This window comes from Salvelinus sp. IW2-2015, linkage group LG14 (genome assembly GCF_002910315.2).
Source record: "Salvelinus sp. IW2-2015 linkage group LG14, ASM291031v2, whole genome shotgun sequence".
Lineage (NCBI taxonomy): Eukaryota > Metazoa > Chordata > Actinopteri > Salmoniformes > Salmonidae > Salvelinus > Salvelinus sp. IW2-2015.
The window spans coordinates 8996560-9018192 of NC_036854.1; the positions used below are offsets into that span (position 1 = coordinate 8996560).

Here is a 21633-nt window from a genome sequence, read left to right on the forward strand (position 1 = left end):
ACATACAGTATCACATTAACCAGCTGTGGATACAGCATAAGAACATGATAGATGAAATACTTAAAACATGTAACTTTTTAAGAATTATTGCTTCTTAGTGTGAAAATCAACAACACTACAAGGTTATGATGGAGGATTGCTTTTAGTTATTTTCAGGAGTCAAAGCCCTTTATATTGTAAGGTGTAGATTCCCTCCATCCACCACCAATGTGTATACACCCATCCATTAGAATGAGTCCAGTACTGTACCTTGGTCTTGCCCAGGTTGGCGGTCTTGTCTCTCATCTCAGAGTACTGTCTGTCTGAGCAGCCCAGAGTGGCCTCCACGCGCTCCATCCACATGATAAACTGGCCCACGTCCTCCTGGTAGCTGGTCCACTGGGACAGGGCCCCCTCCAGCTGACTGGATCAGGAAACACACACATTCATTCTTCAGGGTTACTCACTGTTAGGGTCGTTCTACAAAAATGGTGGCTTTTTGACCAGCCAACTTTTAAAAATGTCATAATTTTTTTTACTTGTAGCTACTGATAGAGCCAGCTTCTCCTACAAAGTCAACAGACCAAATAAGCTGGGATAGACTCACTGGAGTGTTAACACAAGTAACCTTGAGTGTATTATAATCTAATACTAATCTTATCATCTGCTAAATGGCAAATATTATTATTGTTATTACTATCTAATACAATGAATGCCTATTTTTCTTTGTCAAATGATTGCCTGATAACATTGTCATATTTCCTACCATTTAACCTTTTTGACCTCCTAGATTAAATCGATTGAGTAAAGTCAAATTGGCTAACCGATTAATATGTCTCCTGACCTTTTACACTGGATAGAGGCGGACAGCAGAGAGTCCCAGGAGTCCTTAAGGTCCTGGATCTGTTTTCGTACCACGGGGACCCCCTCAGCAGAGGTGTTCCTCTGGACAGCCTCACCACGTGTCAGCAACATCTTCAGCTGGATCTCCCTCTCCTGACGGGCCGCCAACAGGGCCTGGGGAAACACAATCACAGATAAGATACAACCACAGACACAGTTTTAGATACAGTTACAACCACAGACACAGTTTTAGATACAGTTACAACCACAGACACAGTTTTAGATACAGTTACAACCACAGACACATTTTAAAATACAGTTACAACCACAGACACAGTTTTAGATACAGTTACAACCACAGACACATTTTAAAATACAGTTACAACCACAGACACAGTTTTAAATACAGTTACAACCACAGACACAACCACAGACAAAGAGTAGTTGTTGTACACTAGACTTGAGAGCTTCAGAATGTTTATACGAGGGGGGTAACCCCTGATACTACACATTTGTAGGTTAGATATTGATTTGTAATCACTTTTGAGAGATGCAACTTTTTCTCGATCTTTGGGCAAAACTATAGTCCCTAGATCTCTCTATTACATTCTTCTAGTCTTCCATACCTACCTCCAGCTGTATCATCCTGTCCTCCAGTACAGTCTTGTCGGCGGTGGGGGAGAGGCAGGTGTTCAGGATCCTCTCAGCCTCAGACACCCAGTTCTGGAGCTCCGTCAGACCCTGGGAGAACAGACGGTGCTCCCCTACGATACGCTCTATCCTGGAGGCCTTGTCCTGGAGGAGACCAAGCAGAGCTACTTAAACAAGGTACACGGTATAGAGTTATGTAGAAATGGTATGAAGTGGTAGCATAGACCAAGGATAAAATAAGACCTTTCAAGGTTTTCCTTTCACTCAGGAAAATATGATATTTTCTGCAGAAAATATGCTGGTCTAGTGGTAATGCCTCAGCCTCTTGCACATCATTCTACGGAGTTGGCACAGGTTCAAATCCGGTCCTATGCTCTTTGACATAGGACTGGATCTTTCCCCACTGTCATCCTCTCTCTCTATCTGTCCAATAAAAACAAAACATGTTTTTATAAATCTGGCCATGGTTATGTTATGTACAAGAAAAGAATACAGGGGCAACCTTTTCTTTCCCGCTTAACATATCCACAGCGCTAGCAACAAGCGGCTTTCTCAAGTGATTTTCTTCCTCCTGTTTCTATGTTACTGAGAGAACACCTATAAATAGCCTAGCTCGCTAGATTGCTTCAGAAGGTCAGCCCAATACTAGCATAGCAGTATTTCATATCTGGTATTTCAGTGAGCATGTTTATATGCACAGAACCTATATGCACAGATTAACAGAATAGTTTGTTTAAAACATGCTTTGCAAGAAGAACAATTTCCCTAATAATCATGTTTACATGAACACATCTGAATTCAGGCTACTGATGGGACTTCTGATAAATGCAGAAAATCTCCAATCAAAATAAACATTCTACCACTGTCATGGTTCCACCTGTCACCAGAGGGCGGCAGAGACCGTCCTAGAGACCTTAACGACACTCAGGTGTGTCCTATTTACTCATTATGATTTCCCTGTTAAAAGAGGTGTGTTTTCTGTTGTCCTTTGCAGAAGCTTGAATTATGTAACGTGAGCTTACGTTTCCTGAGTGAGTTTTCGGCTACCGTTTCTCCGTAAAGTATTATGTTATCCTTAACCACTGATTCCTGGTCTGGTCTCTTCTCTGCACCTGGGTCCAACCTCACCATGTCACAGCAAGCTTCTGCCTAAACATGGACCCAGTAGAGATCACCCAGATCAAGAATGTTGTAACCCACCAAGGAGCACTGCTGGGGCGGTAGCAAGAACAACTCTCCCAAATAGCACAGACCCTCCAGGCACTTACCGACTCCCTCCAACCACAGTCCAACCTCAACCGAGGAGGAGCCAATGCTCAGGTCTCATTGCCCAATGCTACAGGCGTTGCTGTAGTTCCTCCAGGGAATCTGCACCGGGAACCCAAGATCCCAGCCCCCGAGCAGTATGACGGCGACCTGGGAGGATGCAAGGGGTTCCTCATCTCAGTGTTCTCTTGTGTTCGAGCAACAGTCCTCCTCGTTACACACCGATTGGACCATGATCACCTACATCATCTCTCTACTCTCGGGCAAGGCCCCGGCGTGGGCAAAGGCGGTGTGGCAACAGCAGCCACCATCCTGCAGCTCCATAATAGCCTTCACTGCCGAGCTGCGACGAGTCTTTGACCACCCAGTCGGCGGACGAGAAGCGGCCAGCCGACTGTTCAACATCCGCCTAGGGGCTAGACAAGTGGCTGACTTCGCCATTGAGTTTCGCAGCCTCGCCACGGAGAGTGGGTGGAATACGGAGGCCCTGGTCACCGCTTTTCATCAAGGTTTGTCTAACTCCATCATGAATTAACTGGCCTCTCGGGAACTGGGAGAGGACCTCGAGTCCCTGATTATGCTGGAAATCAGGATCGACAACTGCCTCCGAGAACGTGTGAGACAGCGCCTTTTTGACACCACCCCAGTATCTCGGTTTCCTGAGTACCCCAAGCCCCCCGAACCCAGCATTGAAGAGCCCATGCATCTGAGACGCACACATCTGAGCCCACAGGAGTGTGACAGGCGCATGCGCAAAGGCTGCTGCCTCTACTGCGGAGGCCTCGGCCATCTCCGTGCTACATGCCCAGAGCTGACGGGAAACGCTGGGGCTCGCCAGGACAAGGGGAGACCCTGACGAGCTGTGCAGTTACCCCCCGGCTACCCAGTCACCGTCTGTCACTACCCGCAACCCTCCAGTCGGACAACCGTCAGCACCAGATTCAAGCCTTTATGGACAACGGGGCTGCAGATAATTTAATTGATCAAGACTTTGCCAGAGAATTACAATTCCCCTGCATGAAATGTCCCATCCCTCTGCAGATTAAAGCCCTCGATGGCCGCCCCATTGGCTCTGGCCAGGTGGAATATCGGACCAAGCCCATTCTACTGCAAGTTGGGGTGAATCACTCAGATACTCTTAGTTTTCTTTTGATCACAGATCCTGAGAACCYCCTTATCCTAGGGTACCTCTGGCTAGCACTACATAACCCACTACTCTGCTGGTCCACGGGGACCTAATAGACTGGGGTAAGAACTGCCAGACTAAATGTCTAAGACCCCCACCTAGAGCCTTGCCGCGTCCCCCTGCATCCATTGAAGAACCAAGACTTCTCTGCTCTTCCTCCCGAATACTTCGACCTCCGGGAGGCCTTCAGTAAGAGGCAAGCCTACACCCTCCCTCCTCATGGTCCATACGACTGAGCCATAGAACTCCTACCCGGCTCCACCCCTCCCCAGGGCTGCCTTTACTCCCTCTCCATCCCTGAAGCTGCAGTCATGGACAATTACATCCGGGAGTCGCTGGAGGCAGATTTCATTCGATCCTCAACATCCCCAGCTGATGCAGGGAGAGAAAGAATGGAGGTTTGCATCCCTGCATTGTTTACCGAGGGCTGAACAAGATCACGATTATGAATCATTACCCCCTACCTCTGATGTCCGCCGCCTTGGAGCTGGCCCAATCGGCCCAATTCTTCACCACTGGACCTCCGCAACGCTTACAATCTCCCTCCTTAGAGAGGGAGATGAATGGAAGACTGTCTTTAACACCCATAGTGGCCACCATGAGTATTTAGTCATGCCATTTGGATTATTGAACTCACCGTCAGTCTTCCAAGCATTTGTCAATGATACTTTTAGGGATATGTTGAATCGGTTCATCTTTGTTTATCTCAACGACATCCTAATCTTCTCCAAGACCCATCCGGAACACATCCTGTACATCCGCCAAGTCCTTAGATGCMTCCTACAGAGTCAACTACACATACATTTTGAGAAGTGGGAGTTCCATGTATTTCAAGTCTCTTTCCTGGGCCACATCATCTCTACCGCCGGCATCCAAATGGACCCTGTTAAGGTTAGGGTGGTCACTGACTGGCCCCGTCCCACCTCACTGAAACAAGTCCAGCGGGTTTAAGTGTCCTCGGTTTGCCAATTTTTACAGGTGTTTTATACACAACTTTGGTGCGGTGGCAGCGCCTCTCACGGCCCTAACCCGCTAGTCCCAGACCCGTTTTAGCTGGACCCGAGAGGCTGACAGGGCATTCATGGAGCTCAAGGGACGTTTCACCTCCGGACCCATTCTCGTTCATCCTGATCTTAATCGTCCCTTCGTGGTAGAGGTGGAAGCCTCGGACACCGGAGCAGGGGCTGTCCTTTCACAGCAGAATGAGGGGGACAGAGACTGCACCCATGTACCTTTTTGTCCAAGCGGTTCTCGCCAGCGGAACACAACTACGATGTAGGCAACCGGGAGCTCTTGGCAGTCAAGTTGGTCCTTGAGGGGTGGAGACACTGGTTGGAGGGGGCACCTCATCCTTTCGTGATCTGGACGGACCATATGAATTTGGTATCCACTCAAGAAGCCAAGAGGTTGAACACTCGCCAGGCTAGGTGGGCTCTGTTTTGGCTACACAATATGTAAATTAGCCCATGAAGGACAGCCATCATTATGCACCAATGAGACGGGCAGTGTTCACTTGATTGACAGTCTCTTGGTCCAATGACCACCTACTGTATTGTTCTGAAACATAGCTAGGTAGATAGCCAATGAGCTGAGCTTAATATRAGTATGTGGTGGCCCTTTGTAGGACTAACGGCCATTGTCCTATGGCTGAGTGCAACACGATTCATTCTCCATTAAAAATCCACAGGACGCAGGGGAGTTTATGTTATACAGCGCTCGTTTCTTCTACAAAGTTTTTTCAAAACTGAAAAAGTACAACATGGCTACTAAGAGTATAAACGCTAAATTGAACTTCAAGTATACACATTTGGATGAGATTATTGCAGAAATTGACCGTGAGAGTGACACGAGGAGTCCTGCGCGCAAGAAAGATTGGAAGGAGAAGGTAACGTTACTTTTAGATCAGTAAGTCAAATACGTTTTTTGCTTCTCGTGCTAATCCAGTTGTTTAAATGGTTGTATTTTAATTTAAGATATTTGTCGTTAATTTCTATATATATACATATATAGTTGAAGTCGGAAGTTTACATACACTTAGGTTGGAGTCATTAAAACTCGTTTTTCAACCACTCCACAACAAACTATAGTTTTGGCAAGTCGGTTACTTTGTGCATGACAGATGTCATTTTTCCAACAATAGTTTACAGACAGATTATTTCACTTATAATTCACTGTATCACAATTCCAGTGGGTCAGAAGTTTACATACACTAAGTTGACTGTGCCTTTAAACAGCTTGAAAAATTCCAGAAAATGATGTCATGGCTTTAGAAGCTTCTGATAGGCTAATTGACATAATTTGAGTCAATTGGAGGTGTACCTGTGGATATATTTCAAGGCCTACCTTCAAACTCAGTGCCTCTTTGCTTGACATCATGGGAAAATCAAAAGAAATCAGCCAAGACCTTAGAAAAACAAATGTAGACCTCCACACGTCTGGTTCATCCTTGGGAGCAATTTCCAAATGCCTGAAGGTACCACGTTCATCTGTACAAACCATAGTACGCAAGTATAAACACTCATACCGCTCAGGAAGGAGACGCGTTCTGTCTCCTAGAGATGAACGTACTTTGCTGTGAAAAGTGCAAATCAATCCCAGAACAACAGCAAAAGGACCTTGTGAAGATGCTGGAGGAAACAGGTACAAAAGTATCTATATCCACAGTAAAACGAGTCCTACTGTATATCGACATAACCTGAAAGGCCGCTCAGCAAGGAAGAAGCCACTGCTCCAAAACCGCCATAAAAAGCCGGACTACGGTTTGCAACTGCACATGGGGACAAAGATCGTACTTTTTGGAGAAATGTCCTCTGGTTTGATGAAACAAAAATACAACTGTTTGGCCATAATGACCATCGTTATGTTTGGAGAAAAAAGGGGGATGCTTGCAAGCTGAAGAACACCATCCCAACCGTAAAGCACGGGGGTGGCAGCATCATGTTGTGGGGGTGCTTTGCTGCAGGTGGGACTGGTGCCCTTCACAAAATAGATGACATCATGAGGAAAGAAAATTATGTGGATATATTGAAGCAACATCTCAAGACATCAGTCAGGAAGTTAAAGCTTGGTCGCAAATGGGTCTTCCAAATAGACAATGACCCCAAGCATACTTCCAAAGTTGTGGCAAAATGGCTTAAGGACAACAAAGTCAAGGTATTGGAGTGTCCATCACAAAGCCCTGACCTCAATCCTATTGAAAATTTGTGGGCAGAACTGAAAAAGTGTGTGCGAGCAAGGAGGCCTACAAACCTGACTCAGTTACACCAGCTCTGTCAGGAGGAATGTGCCAAAATTCACCCAACTTATTGTAGGAAGCTTGAGGAAGGCTACCTCGACACATTTGACCCAAGTTAAACAATTTAAAGGCAATGCTACCAAATACTTACACCAGAGTTCCACCAGGAATGCACAATCCCTCCATCAGTGCTCAGACTGTCTGCAATAGGCTGAGAGGCTGGAGTGAGGGCTTGTAGGCCTTTTGTAAGGCAAATCCTCACCAGACATCACCGGCAACAACGTTGTCTATGGGCACAAACCCACCGTCGCTGAACCAGACAGGACTGGCAAATGTACTCTTCACTGACGAGTCTCGGTTTTGTCTCACCAGGGGCGATGGTCGGATTCGCGTTTATCGTCGAAGGAATGAGTGTTACACCGAGGCCTGTACTCTGGAGGGGGATCGATTTGGAGGTGGAGGGTCCGTCATGGTCTGGGGCGGTGTGTCACAGCATCATCRGACTGAGCTTGTTGTCATTGCAGGAAATCTCAACGCTGTGCGTTACAGGGAAGACATCCTCCTTCCTCATGTGGTACCCTTCCTGCAGGCTCATCCTGACATGACCCTCCAGCATGACAATGCCACCAGCCATACTGCTCGTTCTGTGAGTGATTTCCTGCAAGACAGGAATGTCAGTGTTCTGCCATGGCCAGCGACGAGCCCGGATCTCAATCCCATTGAACACTTCTGGGACCTGTTGGATCGGAGGGTGAGGGCTAGGGCCATTCCCTCCAGAAATGTCAGGGAACTTGCAGGTGCCTTGGTGGAAGAGTGGGGTAACATCTCACAGCAAGAACTGGCAAATCTGGTGCAGTCCATTAGGAGGAGATGCACTGCAGTACTTAATGCAGCTGGTGGCCACACCAGATACTGACTGTTTCTTTTGATTTTGACCSCCCCTTTGTTCAGGGACACATTATTCCATGTCGGTGGAACTTGTTCAGTTTATGTCTCAGTTCTTGAATCTTGTATTGTTCATACAAATATTTACACATGTTAAGTTTGCTGAAAATAAAAGCAGTTGACAGTGAGAGGACATTTCTTTTTTTGCAGAGTTTATAATATATAGATCTGAGGCATACAATGTATTAGTATAGCCTGTGTATGTTATGTTGGCTATGACATGCTGTGGCTGTGGTTTTTGAGAGTCTTATAGCCAATTGGTCTACATATTTCATTATAGTGATTATGTTACCCATACTCTATAATATATATATGTTTATAGATATGTGTTGTGTATTTGATGTATTGATTAAGTAATAGTAAACTTGGGTTCTAACATATGTATTTTTTATCCTCAATAGTGGTAGAGACTCCTCCATCCCCCACTCATTCAAATGTATGACCTGGATCCTCCTGTCTGACCCCTTTGCTGTCTCTGGCTCCACACCCACCCCCGCCCGGCCATCTAGAGTTGTGAAGGTTAGTACCTTTCATACATTTGCGCTCCAGGGACACCTGGGAGACTTGATACAAAATATTATRTAGATCTCTCATTCTTGAATGTATGAGTCTGAAACTTTGCACACATACTGCTGCCCTCTTGTGGACAACATCTAAATTACACCCAGCTTCCTATGTCAATGTACGGCCTTGTTTAGCAATTCAAAGATGATGCAACAAAAATAAAAATATAAAACGCATGTTTTTTTGTTTATTTTATATTTTACCAGATCTAATGTGTTATATTCTCCTACATTAATTTCACATCTCCACAAATTTTAAAGTGTTTCCTTTTAAATAGTATCAAGAACATGCATATCCCTGCTTCAGGTCCTGAGCTATGTCATTTTAGGCAGAAATTGAGATGAAGGGTCCAATCCTTAAGCAGATCAAATACACCACTGGAATGCCTATTAAGCTGCTTACAAATCCTAATAATTCAAAATATTGCTCAGAAAAACAGGTGTTTCAATTGGCGTATGCTTACTTTGATTTTGACTTTACGCCAATTAAGATAAGCAGAGTAAGATGTTTGCATGACTATTTCCATACTCGGCTTACTAATCAGTTTAATATCGAATTACTAGTGTGTATGTATATACTCAATATATTTAAGCAGTCCTTCAGGGATGTAGGCCCTAGGGAGACGTCATCATGCTTTGCAGGCTCTCATAAGTTGTTGATGGAATGTGCTGACACATATACTGTAGTAGTGATTTTTTTTTGCTGAAACTAGCAGATTCACACTTGATTCATGTATTGCCGTGTGGTGTTCAGTCATTTGCAAATACATGACACAGCAGCATACATGAAAATAGCAAGAGACAGATACAGAAAACTGCAGAGTAACCACTATGCTTTGACATACAGTACACACATCCCAACAACAGGTTTGACTTGGAGCAGAGCATGCATGAAGCAGGGAACACTTCCAAGCCATTGCCAGACCTACCCCAGCCAGGGGTAACAGTGAGGGGGTGACAGAAGGGGTAACAGGAGGTAGGCGGGGGTCTAGTATTACCTTGGTCAGGTTGCTGAGGGCTAGGTACTGTGCAGACAGCTGGGACACACGGTGGACGAAGCCCTTCCCTGCAGCCTGGCCCTCCCAGAGCCGGTGGGCCCTCTCCCTCAGCTTGCCCAGCTCAGCCTCACGACATGACAGCTCCTCCAACACACACTGGGGGGTGAGGACCGGAGGACCACAGGACCGGAGGGGGAAGTCCGGGGAGGTAGAAGGAAAGGGTATGGTGGTTGAGGGTTGGGGCGGTAGACGTTTGTGGTAGAGGGAAGGGGAAAAATGTAGGGAGGATTTGTTGGTTGAGGTAGGAGGCATGGAGGGATTGGGGTACACCAGGGGCCCACAGGGTAGGGGTAGGAAGGGGGACACATGCCACATCACAGAGACAGAGAAATATTAACATACAGGGATAAGACAAGGGGAAAACCACAACATCTTAAATAGCATCCACAACATCTCTTGATGTTCTTTTTTAAAAGGACCATGGTTCGTCAGGTAGATACAACAGAACATAACAGGGGGAGAGGAGTCAAGGCTGAAGGATGCTGAGAGAAGGGGAAAGTATGATAGAGGGAGGGGGTATTGGTAGCGTAGGGATCAGACAAACAGATTGTATTGTATTGTACAGTAGAGCTTCGGGGAGATGTTATTGACAAATGGCAGGCGAGAAACAAAAGCGCTACAACAGGCGACAGATTAAATACAAAAATAGCAACAACGATAAGGGGCAGAGCGTTCAGATGCGCTTGATATTTGTTATTTCCTTTGTCAGGTTCATCTTTCCTACTGTCTCTCTTTTTTTTGTCTGGGCGAGCCGTGGCTAGGGCTGTTATCGTATCCTGAAAGGGGATTTTTATCCGCGCAGAATAAAAAAGGAAATTAATTMGATTTTGGATTTATCCTCAGACTATTGTGTCAAAATGCTGCTCTAATCTGATCCAGCGGTGGTTGACAAATGTAATTATAGGTCCCAGTATGCTCTAAATTGATTTCAGACTTACTTAAGGGACATAATGTAGCTTAGGTATAACTACATCCATCTTCTCTCCCAACTGAATCCAGTCAGTTATATCACTAAATAAACTGTACTGACAGAAAGCATGAGCCTAATAAACAAAAAAGACACAATAACACACACTGAACTGAGTCCATAAAGAAATAAACTAGACTAGGTGTATGCTGCTCTATTAGGTTTTATGTAACTGGCCACCATTGTTGTGTGTTATTAGTTTTGGTACCCGTCTGTAAGTTAAGGGAAGGGAGGCACTAGGTGGTTCTGAGGACTGTCAGGAAGAGGTGTTTRATGTTGAGAGTGGAGGTAAGGAGTCATGGTAGCAGTACTACATAGAGTAACAAAGACTATTTTGTCCACTTAGAAGGGTCCCTAACATGCATGCTACAACCCATTATGCCCCTCTGAGAAGGGTACCTACTTTCTAAAGATTGTATTACAAGTTTCATATTAAACATCCCATGGCTTTCCAATACAATGTGACCCACTCCCCAAAAATGGACTGTAACTGTGTGGTCAATTTGGCAGAACCAGGAAGGGGTAGGGGGTGTACCTGTAACTTGCTAAGCTCCTGTCTCTTGGCCGGAAGGTTATGTAGTCGAGCGCTGCTCTCCTGTACTATGACCTCAGTGCTGTTCAGCCAATCCTGGAGCGGCTCAGTGCTGACCTCAAAGTCTCTCATCTGAGACTGCAGGTTCTGACAGCGTCACATTTATAGATACAGTCAGTCATCTGTCAATAAACAGCTATACACACACACACACACACACACACACACACACACACACACACACACACACACACACACCACACACCACACACACACACACACACACACACACACACACACTATTCACCTTTAGCGCAGTCTCTCTCATCTGAAGGTTGGTCATGAGGCTCTTCCAGTCGTCTCTGGCGTTAGCCACCTTGGCCTTGACCCCCTCTTCTCTGTCTTTAGGCACAACAGCCATGAGCAGCTCTCCACTGGTCCCCACTGCACTCAGTCTGGCCTGGCCATGCTCCCTGTCATTCAGGAACTCCTACAGACACAAAGAGAGCAAGAGAAGGAGAGAAAAGGGGGAGTTAGAATTTAAAATGAATAATTACAATGGATAGAAGATGCTTATCATCTAATTGCGTCATCATCAATACACCCACTAATTAGGTGGAACAATATACTGTAATAAAACACTGGCTAATGCACAGAGCACAGAAACTACTAGCTAATCAACATAAATGTTCTAATTATTCATTTTTTATTGGCAGCAGAAATAGGGGGCGGGGTCAGACCCAGGGAGGTGATCACAGATGAGAGGACTCAGTGAGTCTGAACGGCGTGGGTTTGACGCGACMCCCCCACCCCCTCCCTCCCGTTAGCCGTTCTCCTCAGCTAGTAGCCCCCCTGCCCCTCAGCAGCACCTCCTCCCTGAGAGCTGAGCCGGTGACAGCGACACAGCAGGGACCGCTCCACCATCTGTGCAGTTAGCACATCACACACACTTCAGCCACAGCACGCTCCCACACACACACACATGCACACACACGCTTTCTCTCCTCTCACTCTCTCTCATTTTCTATTTTTGCTTGTCTCTCTCTCTCTCTCCCTCTGTATCGCCCCTCTCACTCACACTTCATCTCTGTGTTTCTCTCTCCCTGCCAATGTAATGGTATAGCACCAATTAAGCATGACACAATGCAGTGTTGGCGTCTACCCCCTCTACCCCTCACGCTGGCCCTCCTAGAGGTCAGCCATGTGGAAACATTGTTCCACATTCCACACCAAGTCAATAATAAATAATACATGACTGATCACATATTCCTTTCAACATCCCCTTTACAGACCCTTTCACCCACAGACCTCTGGAAATAGAACCCAAAATCTCTAGAAATATACCCTCTACCATCCCCTCTCACCCAGAGCTCTAGAAATATACCCTCTACCATCCCCTCTTACCCAGAGCTCTAGAAATATGCCCTCTGCCATCCCCTCTCACCCAGAGCTCTAGAAATATACCCTCTACCATCCCCTCTTACCCAGAGCTCTAGAAATATACCATCTACCGTCCCCTCTCACCCAGAGCTCTAGAAATATACTCTCTACCATCCCCTCTCACCCAGAACTCTAGAAATATATCCTCTACCATACCCCTCTCGACCCAAAACTCTAGAAATATTATCCGCTTATCCACACCTCTCACCCAGAGCTCTAGAAATTATACCCCTTACCATCCACTCTCACCCAAAACTTACGAAATAGTAGTCCGTCGTACCATGCACCTCTCACCCAGAGCTCTAGAAATATACCCTCTACCATCCCCTCTCACCCAAAACTCTAGAAATATACCCTCTACCATCCCCTCTCACCCAGAACTCTAGAAATACACCCTCTACCATCCCCTCTCACCCAGAACTCTAGAAATATATCCTCTACCATCCCCTCTCACCCAGAGCTCTAGAAATATATCCTCTACCATCCCCTCTCACCCAGAGCTCTAGAAATATACCCTCTACCATCCCCTCTTACCCAGAGCTCTAGAAATATATCCTCTACCATCCCCTCTCACCCAGAGCTCTAGAAATATATCCTCTACCATCCCTTCTTACCCAGAGCTCTGGAAATACACATCCAGAAAGTTTATGTGTACTCCAGGACAAGAAAAATATAAATGCAAAATAATTTCCTCCAACATTCCCAAATTCCTTGCAATGTGCCCTTTCTCAGCCTGGGAGAATCCTTGATCTTTGTTGTGTTACTGTCTCACCTGCGGAGAGTTGAGGTCTGTGAGTTAATTACCTGACAGGAGTGGTGTTATCTAGCTTGATGGACATGGCCATGTCCCTGACTCACTGACTGGCCCCAGGGACCTCTAAAGAGCCTGTCACACTGTCACGCCTGCCAGCTTCAGAGACATCAAGAGAGAGGGGGTAGCGAGAGAGATAAAGAGATAAATAAAGAGAGAGGCATATATATTTGGATAGATAGATAGATAGATAGATAGATAGATAGATAGATAGATAGATAGAGAGAGAGAGAGAGAGACCTGCTGTGAAGCTTTCACTCAAGCCCCTTGGCCCTGAGCCCAGCTCCAGCACCTCCAGCCCACACAAGACCCAGCCCCTCAGCCAAGCCTGCCAGAGGACACTCTACAGCGGGCAAACTGAGGGGGGACACCCCCCTGACCACTCACTATGGAAGTATGAGATTCGGTGTTTTGCTAATTATGTATTCTGATAGAGGTAATTTACTGTATATTAGAAGTAATTAAAGGTCCGTAAAGGATGAAACATCTCACCTGTATCCTCAGTAGGCCAGTGGAGGCCTCAGTGACACTCTGGGGGATGTCGAAACACTTGGCCGTGCTGATCTTAGCGTTGACCAGCCACTGTTGGAAGTCCCTGAGGGCTGCTCTGAACCTCTGCTCCAGCAGACGCTCCTTATTCTGGCACTCTCTGGATGCACGCAGACTCAGACTGAAGGAGAGAGAGAGAGATGGATGGATAGATGGAGAGATAGAGAGATGGATGGAGAGATGGAGAGATAGAGAGATGGATGGATAGATGGAGAGATAGAGAGATGGATGGATAGATGGAGAGATAGAGAGAGAATCACAAGGTTGCCATAATATACCTAACAACAATGAACAGAAGGGAAAGTGACAACAAAGCTATATGTTTCCTTACATCCTGTATATAACATACGTAGCATACGTAGATATGATCATGTTTGTAATGATGAAGGGAGACAGAGGGAGAAGGCAGATGGAGGAATGGAGAAGTGGTTGAAGTGGAAGGTATGACTTGGGGGGGCGGGGGGAGAAGAGTGGGGGGGGGGGGGGGGTGTGGGGGGGTGATGGTGGGGGTTGAGAGAGCATATGTGGGGGTTAGGGTTCAGAGGAGGAGGAAGAAGAAGGGAGTACAGATAGGTTGGTGTAGAGTTACCATACATAAAGGGGTTTGAGATGAAGGGGAGGCCAGAGGGTGACAATGTGTTAGGTGGAGAAAGAGGGATGGAGGTGGATGCAAGGAGAATATTGATGAATGAATGAGACAGGACCAGATAGAGAGGGCAGCGTGTGAAGGAAAGGGGGAGACATGGAGGGAGGGATGGAGGACGAGAGGGAGGAGAGGAGATAGAGAACAAGGTGAGAAGACATATGTTTCAATGACAGGTACTCTATCCAAGGGAGGGGGGGGGGGGGGCGTGAGAAACTGACAACATGGCACACACACACACACCCTTGAGTGTTAATGGTGCTTGAGGCTAGAGGGGGTATTCACAGTGGGAATGAACATGTGTGTAGGAAGCACTTTTAACTGCTGTGACAGACGAAATTTGAAGAGAAACGTAGGAGGGCAAAGGAGGAGGGCTGCCCTCTCCCTCGCTTTCTCTCTCAGTCCACAACACTTAATGCAAACAGCACAGATGCTAAGTCTGTGGAAGCTTAGCCTTCAACCTAGAGAAAGGGTTGTCCTTATGACAAGTTCACCTCAACTACCTCTGAATAGACTTGACTCAAGGATCATCCAGCCATAAACGATCTCTTTGTTTTAGTTATGACCCAGACAGATATTGCTCTGTGTTACATACATTCAAGTCTAAGGCATTACATTCAAGTAAACAAGCTAAGGCATATAGAACAAACAGAAGTATTATGTAAATACAAGTTAATTAATTCATCATGTTATTGGAATTCCTAAAGTCTTGTTTTTTCTCTGAACAGCATCACGTGATATGTTTATCAACAAGAGATAAACGGGTGCAGGCATACATATAGACTCAATAACAGGCAATCACACATCCGTCAATATACACAAGCATGCAATGTATCTGCATGGAAATAAGACAGCATGAATGAGCTTTTCTTTCCTCGACAGCACAGTTAGTCTAGCATAAAATGAAACCGGGAAACAACACCAAAACAAAAACACAGAGAGAGGAGGAGAGGAAAGGAGGATGGAGGTCTCCTAGCAACCGGTGCCTCTGTCTCGCTTGTCCCTTGTTCCCTGTCACCTTTAACCCGTTACAACACACACACATTACTGTACTGCTGGAGACTTCAGTTTAGACACCATTATACACTGACACATGCATACCCACACACATGATAACATACACACTATACACACACGCACACAGGGTTTTTGTGTTGTAGATATGTGGTAGTAGAGTAGTGGCCAGAGGGCACACACTTAATGTGTTGTGAAATCTGTTGTGAAATATATTGTATTTTGCTGGACCCAAGGAAGAATAGCTGCTGCCTTGGATTAGGGATAATAAATAAATACAAGTACACACACACCTACCTGTTGTGTTGTTTGATGAGAGCAGTGACCCTGTCTGAGTGGGGTCCCAGGTCTCTGGAGTAGCGGACCAGGTCATTGAGTTGAGCCTTCAGCCTGTCCGCCATGGGCTCAGCACTCAGCAAGCCCTCCAGTATCTCCTGAAAACATACAGACCCAGAGAGAGAACACCAAGCTCAGCTCAGCTCAGTGTGTTCTGTGTGTCARAGTGTGTCAAGGCCAGGCAGATCTGCGGATGGTCGGATCTGCATAACACTAGTCACCACACACACACACACTTCCATTCACTCCTTAGTGTGCTCCTTCTCAGTCCTCAGGCACTGTTGGTACAATAGCATTTCTGTTCTTCAGGGCGCATGGCCGTTGCAGGCAGGAAGGAGCCTGGATAAAGCTCTCCTCTCCCGCTCTCCTCGACATGCCTCACATTCTGCACTCACACAGTCATGATTATTTCACTCCTCCCATAAAAATATGAAAATGCCTCGCTCTCTCACTCCTCCACTGAACACTCCCCTCCTCCCTCCCTGCCTCTTTTCCCACTCCTCTCGCTCTCTCACTCCTTCTCTCTGCCTGACAACCTCTCTCTCTCTCTCTCTCTCTCTCTCTCTCCTGTCTCTTATACACATCTAGATGTGTATTCTCTCTCTCTCTCTCTCTCTCTCTCAAGTTCTACTCACATTGCTTAGACTCCCAGTTCTCTCAGGATTCTGTCTCTGTCCCTCCCTCTCTCCTCCCCTTGCCTGTGCGCTCTCACTTTCTCTCTCTAAACTCGTTGCTCTCCTCCCCTCTGCATCCTTATTGATCTAGTTCTCACTCTCTCTCTTTGCCTGTTACTCCCTCTCTTTCTAGCCTCTAATTCTCCCTGCTCCCTCACTTCACTGTTTTTCTCTTTCACGCTCGCTCTCTCCCTCCTCCCTCTCCCCCCGGTGGAATTCAGCTGTCAGCTCGTGCAGATGCAGGAGAGCTCACACAAACTGATAACATAAACAAGGCTGGATACAGGAAACGGGGAAGAGGAGGAGAAAAATAAAAGAGGGAGGACTTCTCCTTCTCTTCCAAAACAGCCCCCAATCAAGATCGTCAAAGAAATGACAAAAGGGACAATCGGAGAAAATTAAGGCGACTAACATTCCAATGCTAAGCCATGGAGTCCTTGACATAACAGAGAGAAAACTCTAAACATCCTGTGCTTGTTGTAAATCACAGGACAGGGAAGGGGGAAGTAGGAAACACATCCATAGAAACACACGGGGACTAGACTGAGTCCCTCAGCAGCAGGAAAACACATTACTCCTACTGCTGGAGACTTCAGTTTAGACACGTTTATATACAGAGAATGACCGAGAGAGAGAGAATACAAATGTCAGAGAGAATACAGAAAAAAGAGAGAAAAATTGAGAAAGAGAAGGGAGGGGGTGAGAGGGGCGCTGGAGAAATTAAGAGATGTAAAGAGAGTGACAGAAACAGAGAGAGAGAGAGAGAGAAAGAGAGAGAGATAGAGAGGGGATTGTAACTGTCACTCCTAAGTCGTCACATTTACACATTTCATCTGTTTTATGTCTGGATTTACAAATCAAATGGATAATTACTGACAGAGAAATAATGTGTGTGTGTGTACAGTATGTGTGTGACAACATCGATCAGACTTTCTCTGCCAGCTTTACTGAAAACATTTTCTCACAGCACTAGACAGAGCAAACACGGCTTTGCATTACTTATTGAATAAGGCCCCATCATTATCATTGTTATCATCATCATAGCTCCACCTTGAAGAGCCTTGATCTACACTACAGTATACCTTTTAACACAGCCCTTACCTTAGCCTGCTGCCACCCCTCCACTGCCTCCTCCCCACTGCTCCTTCCCTCCGCTCTGCTCAGCTCCTGGCTCCACCCCTTTAGCCGCCCATCAAGCTCCCTAAGCTCCTCCTCCATCCTGGCGGTCAGACGCTCGTACTCCTGCTCCTGCTCTGTTGCCGTGGTGAGGGCCCTTTCCAGGCCGTCGCGGGCTCTCAGGGCGGCCCCCTCCCACTGCTCCAGAGCCTGGGCTAGCGCCCCTAGCTGGCGGTCCATGGCCTCACACCCTCCAGCCGCTGTGTGTTCAGCTGTGGCTCCACTGCTCCGACGCACGCGACTGAGACGATCACGGCCCTCCAGCAACCGACACTCCACCCGCTCCTGATTACGTGAAGGGAAGGAGGGAGGGGGGTGGAGGGATGGAGGGGGGGTGGAGGGAAGGGAGGGGGTGGAGGGGGAGGAGGGGGGAGGGGAGGAGGGAGGGGGTGGAGGGAAGGAGGGGAGGGGGTGGGAGGATGGAGGAGGGGGTGGAGGGATTGGAGGGAAGGGGGGTGGAGGGAAGGAAGGGGGGGTGAGAGGGGATGGAGGGAGGGGGTGGGGATGGGGGGGGGGGGGTAGGGGGGGTGAGGGGGGATGGAGGGTAGAGGGAGGGGGTGGAGGGATGGGGGATGGAGGGGGGAGGTGGGGGATGAGGGAGAGAACAAAAGTTGCATACGGTAACTGCCACTGCTGTCGCAAAACGTCTTTGATTCTAATGCTGATTCTATTTAAGGCAGCCTGTAGGGTAGGGCTTTTTCCTCCTTATATACCTTACTCTCTTCTCTCTCCTCCCTCGCTGTATCTTCTCACTCATATTATTTCTTTTCTCCCTCTTATTTTCCCTCCTTGTCCATTGCTGCCATTTTCTTCTTCTGCTCTCTCTACATCACTCATCTCGCCCTTTTCTCTCTCTTCATTTTTCTTCTCTCTCTTCCTCTTTTTCTCTCTTCTTCATTTTTCTCTCTCTCTCCCTTTTCTCTCTCTTCATTTTTCTCTCTCTCCTTCTCTTGTCAGATTGGAGTGGTATGGCTGGAGGGCAAGAGTGTGAAAAGCTAAACACTTAAGTGTGATAGCAGCAACCTTGATGGAGGGAATAGAAGAGGAGAGCCACATTCAGGCGGCCAACGGGGAGAAATTATCACTTTGAGTGCTCACACAAAATAGAAATGCAGCAGGTTCCTGTGTATACAGTAATAGGGACATACATGCATTTATATTTTGTTTTCATTAAAAACTCACTCACTCACACACTACACACACACACACACACACACACACACACACACACACACACACACACACACACACACACACACACACACACACACACACACACACACACACACACACACCACACCAAACACACACACACACACACACACACACACACATTATAATGTGATCATTGAGACCCAGGTGTGTGAATAAAATGCAAATCAATATGTTCGCACACATTTTTTTCGCCTCTGTAATTGCGAAGGAAGGACGACTAACAGGGGAAAATGTGAACAGCAATTCTCTTGTTTCCTTTTCAACAGGATATTTGAACAATTGAGCCGTCAGAAATGTGTGGCGTACGAAATAGAAATATGTCTCACTTGAATGTATTTAACGGAACTCCGCTCTAAGTATCAATAGCTTTGGATGAGAGGCTCTGTTTAATGAGTAAATTAACATGTAGACATTCTATGACAGAAGAAGCACAAGGTTGTCTAGAGAGATTTATGTATTTCATTTATGTAGTCTGTCCTTGAGTTGATCTTGTCTGTTAACGTACTACATTAGCTCTATTTTGTGTGGACCCAGAAAGAGTAGCTGCTGGCTATCGCACAGCTACTGGGGATCCTAATAAAATAAAATATAAAAGCTTAGCTAGTGGAGGTGATGAGTAAGGGAAGTAAGTGGCTAGGGGTTGATTTAGGACCAGGGTATCGTGTATTCTGGAGTCCTCTTTACCCGCACTTCTGATAGCCTCCTCTGTAAAGAGATGGAGTCTCCCAATGTATCAGACCAGCGCTGTAGTTCCTCTCCTGCTGACATCAGCCAATCAGTGAGCTCCCTCACAGTCTTCAGGTATGCTGGTGTTTCCCTGACCACGCCCTCTGATAGTCTCACTCTCTCCTAAAGGAATAGGGACAGTCACACAAATAATCCTTTAAAAACTGCGCTGTTTTCACTTTGGAAAAATCGTGCCCAAATTAAACGGCCTCGTACTCTTTTCTAGATCATACAATATGCATATTATTACTAACTATTGGATAGAAAACACTCTCAGTTTCTAAACTGTTTGAATTATATCTGTGAGTAAACAGAGACTAATTTTGCAGCAAACTTCCATACAGGAAGTGAAAAATCTTGAAAACGAGGCTCTGTTTCAGGGCCTGCCTATTACAACTGGCTTTTATTTATCGATATGCATGCACTTCATACGCCTTCCACTAGATGTCAACACGGCAGTGGAAGGTGGAATGGGGTGTCTAGCTTGATCTGAGGCCGAACAAGAGCTTTTGGAGTGACAAGGTCGGAATTTTATTTTGTCTTCCAAGGCGCGCGGAGGAGCTCGACATTGTCTTCTGAAAAGCGTTCGGTTTACACGGTGAATATCTCCGGCTCTGATTTTATTTGATACATATGATATAACATCATAAAGTAAGGTTTTTTCAACCGAGTTTTATCAGTTTATCCAACGTTATTGGGACTTTTGGAGTTTTCCGTTCTTTGCGTCAAGAGAGGATGGGAATGTTAGCAACCTTGGCTAGCATGTGTGGCGCGAATTCGACAGAAGAAATGGACATTCTAAAACAAACAACGATTTATTCTGGACACAAGGACTCATTGTCAACATTCTGATGGAAGCTCAGCAAAAAGTAAGAAAACATTTATGTGTTATTGGTATTTCTGTGTAAGATGTTGACTCCTATTCTCCGCCGTTTTGGGTGAGCGCTGTCTCACATAAACGCAAGCTGTAATGTTATGGTAAAGTTATTTTTTTAAATCTAACAACAGCGGTTTGCATTAAGAACCAGTGTATCTTTCATTTGCCATACACAAGTATTTTTATGTAAAGTTTATGATGAGTTCTTTGGTCAGATTAGGTGAGTGTCCAAAATATTCCGGAGATTCTGGTGAATCGATGCTACGTATATTCACAATGTATAATCAGGATTTGTAGCTATAAAGATGCACATTTTTTGAACAAAAACATAATTGTATTGTATAACATGATGTTATAAGACTGTCATCTGATGAATTTTGTTCAAGTTAGTGATTAATTTTTATCTCTATTTTGTCGGTTTTGTTGCAAGCTATTTTTGCGGGGAGTAAATGCGTTGTGTGTTTGGCTATGTAGTGAGCTAATAGAAATATATATTGTGTTCTTTCGCTGTAAAACACTTAAAAATCGGAAGAAAATATTAGGCTGGATTCACAAGAGTGTTTATCTTTCATGTTGTGTACAAAACCATTATTTTTCATAAATGTTTTTATGATGAGTATTTAGTGTCATTTCACGTTTGCTCTCATGTATTTATTTCTGGCTGCTTTGGTGCTATTTGTGATTGGCAGCCACACATGTAAAACTATGATATACCTAAATATGCAATTTCAAACAAAACATAAATGTATGTATAATGATTATAAGACTGTCATCTGATGAAGTTGTTTCTTGTTTAGTGACTCTAATTTTATCTCTATTTTGTCGTTTTTTGTGAAAGCACTATGCGGTGGAGAACATGGTGAAAATACTGGGCGGTTGTGTGTTTTGGCTATTGTGGTTAGCTAATAGAACTACAATATTTGTGTTGCTGTAAAAAATTTAAAACT

The 21633-nt window shown here is 45.7% G+C and overlaps 1 protein-coding gene across 1 annotated transcript in view; it reads right to left on the minus strand.

Moving 5' to 3' along the window:
* syne1a (spectrin repeat containing, nuclear envelope 1a) overlaps positions 1-21633 on the minus strand; it is a 183201-nt gene that overhangs the window by 102018 nt on the left and 59550 nt on the right. The window contains 10 exon segments of the mRNA XM_070446763.1: positions 250-403; positions 824-996; positions 1453-1617; positions 9667-9822; positions 11229-11372; positions 11533-11715; positions 13969-14146; positions 15980-16116; positions 17794-18153; positions 19768-19932. Of these exon segments, the coding sequence (XP_070302864.1) occupies positions 250-403; positions 824-996; positions 1453-1617; positions 9667-9822; positions 11229-11372; positions 11533-11715; positions 13969-14146; positions 15980-16116; positions 17794-18153; positions 19768-19932 (1815 nt within the window).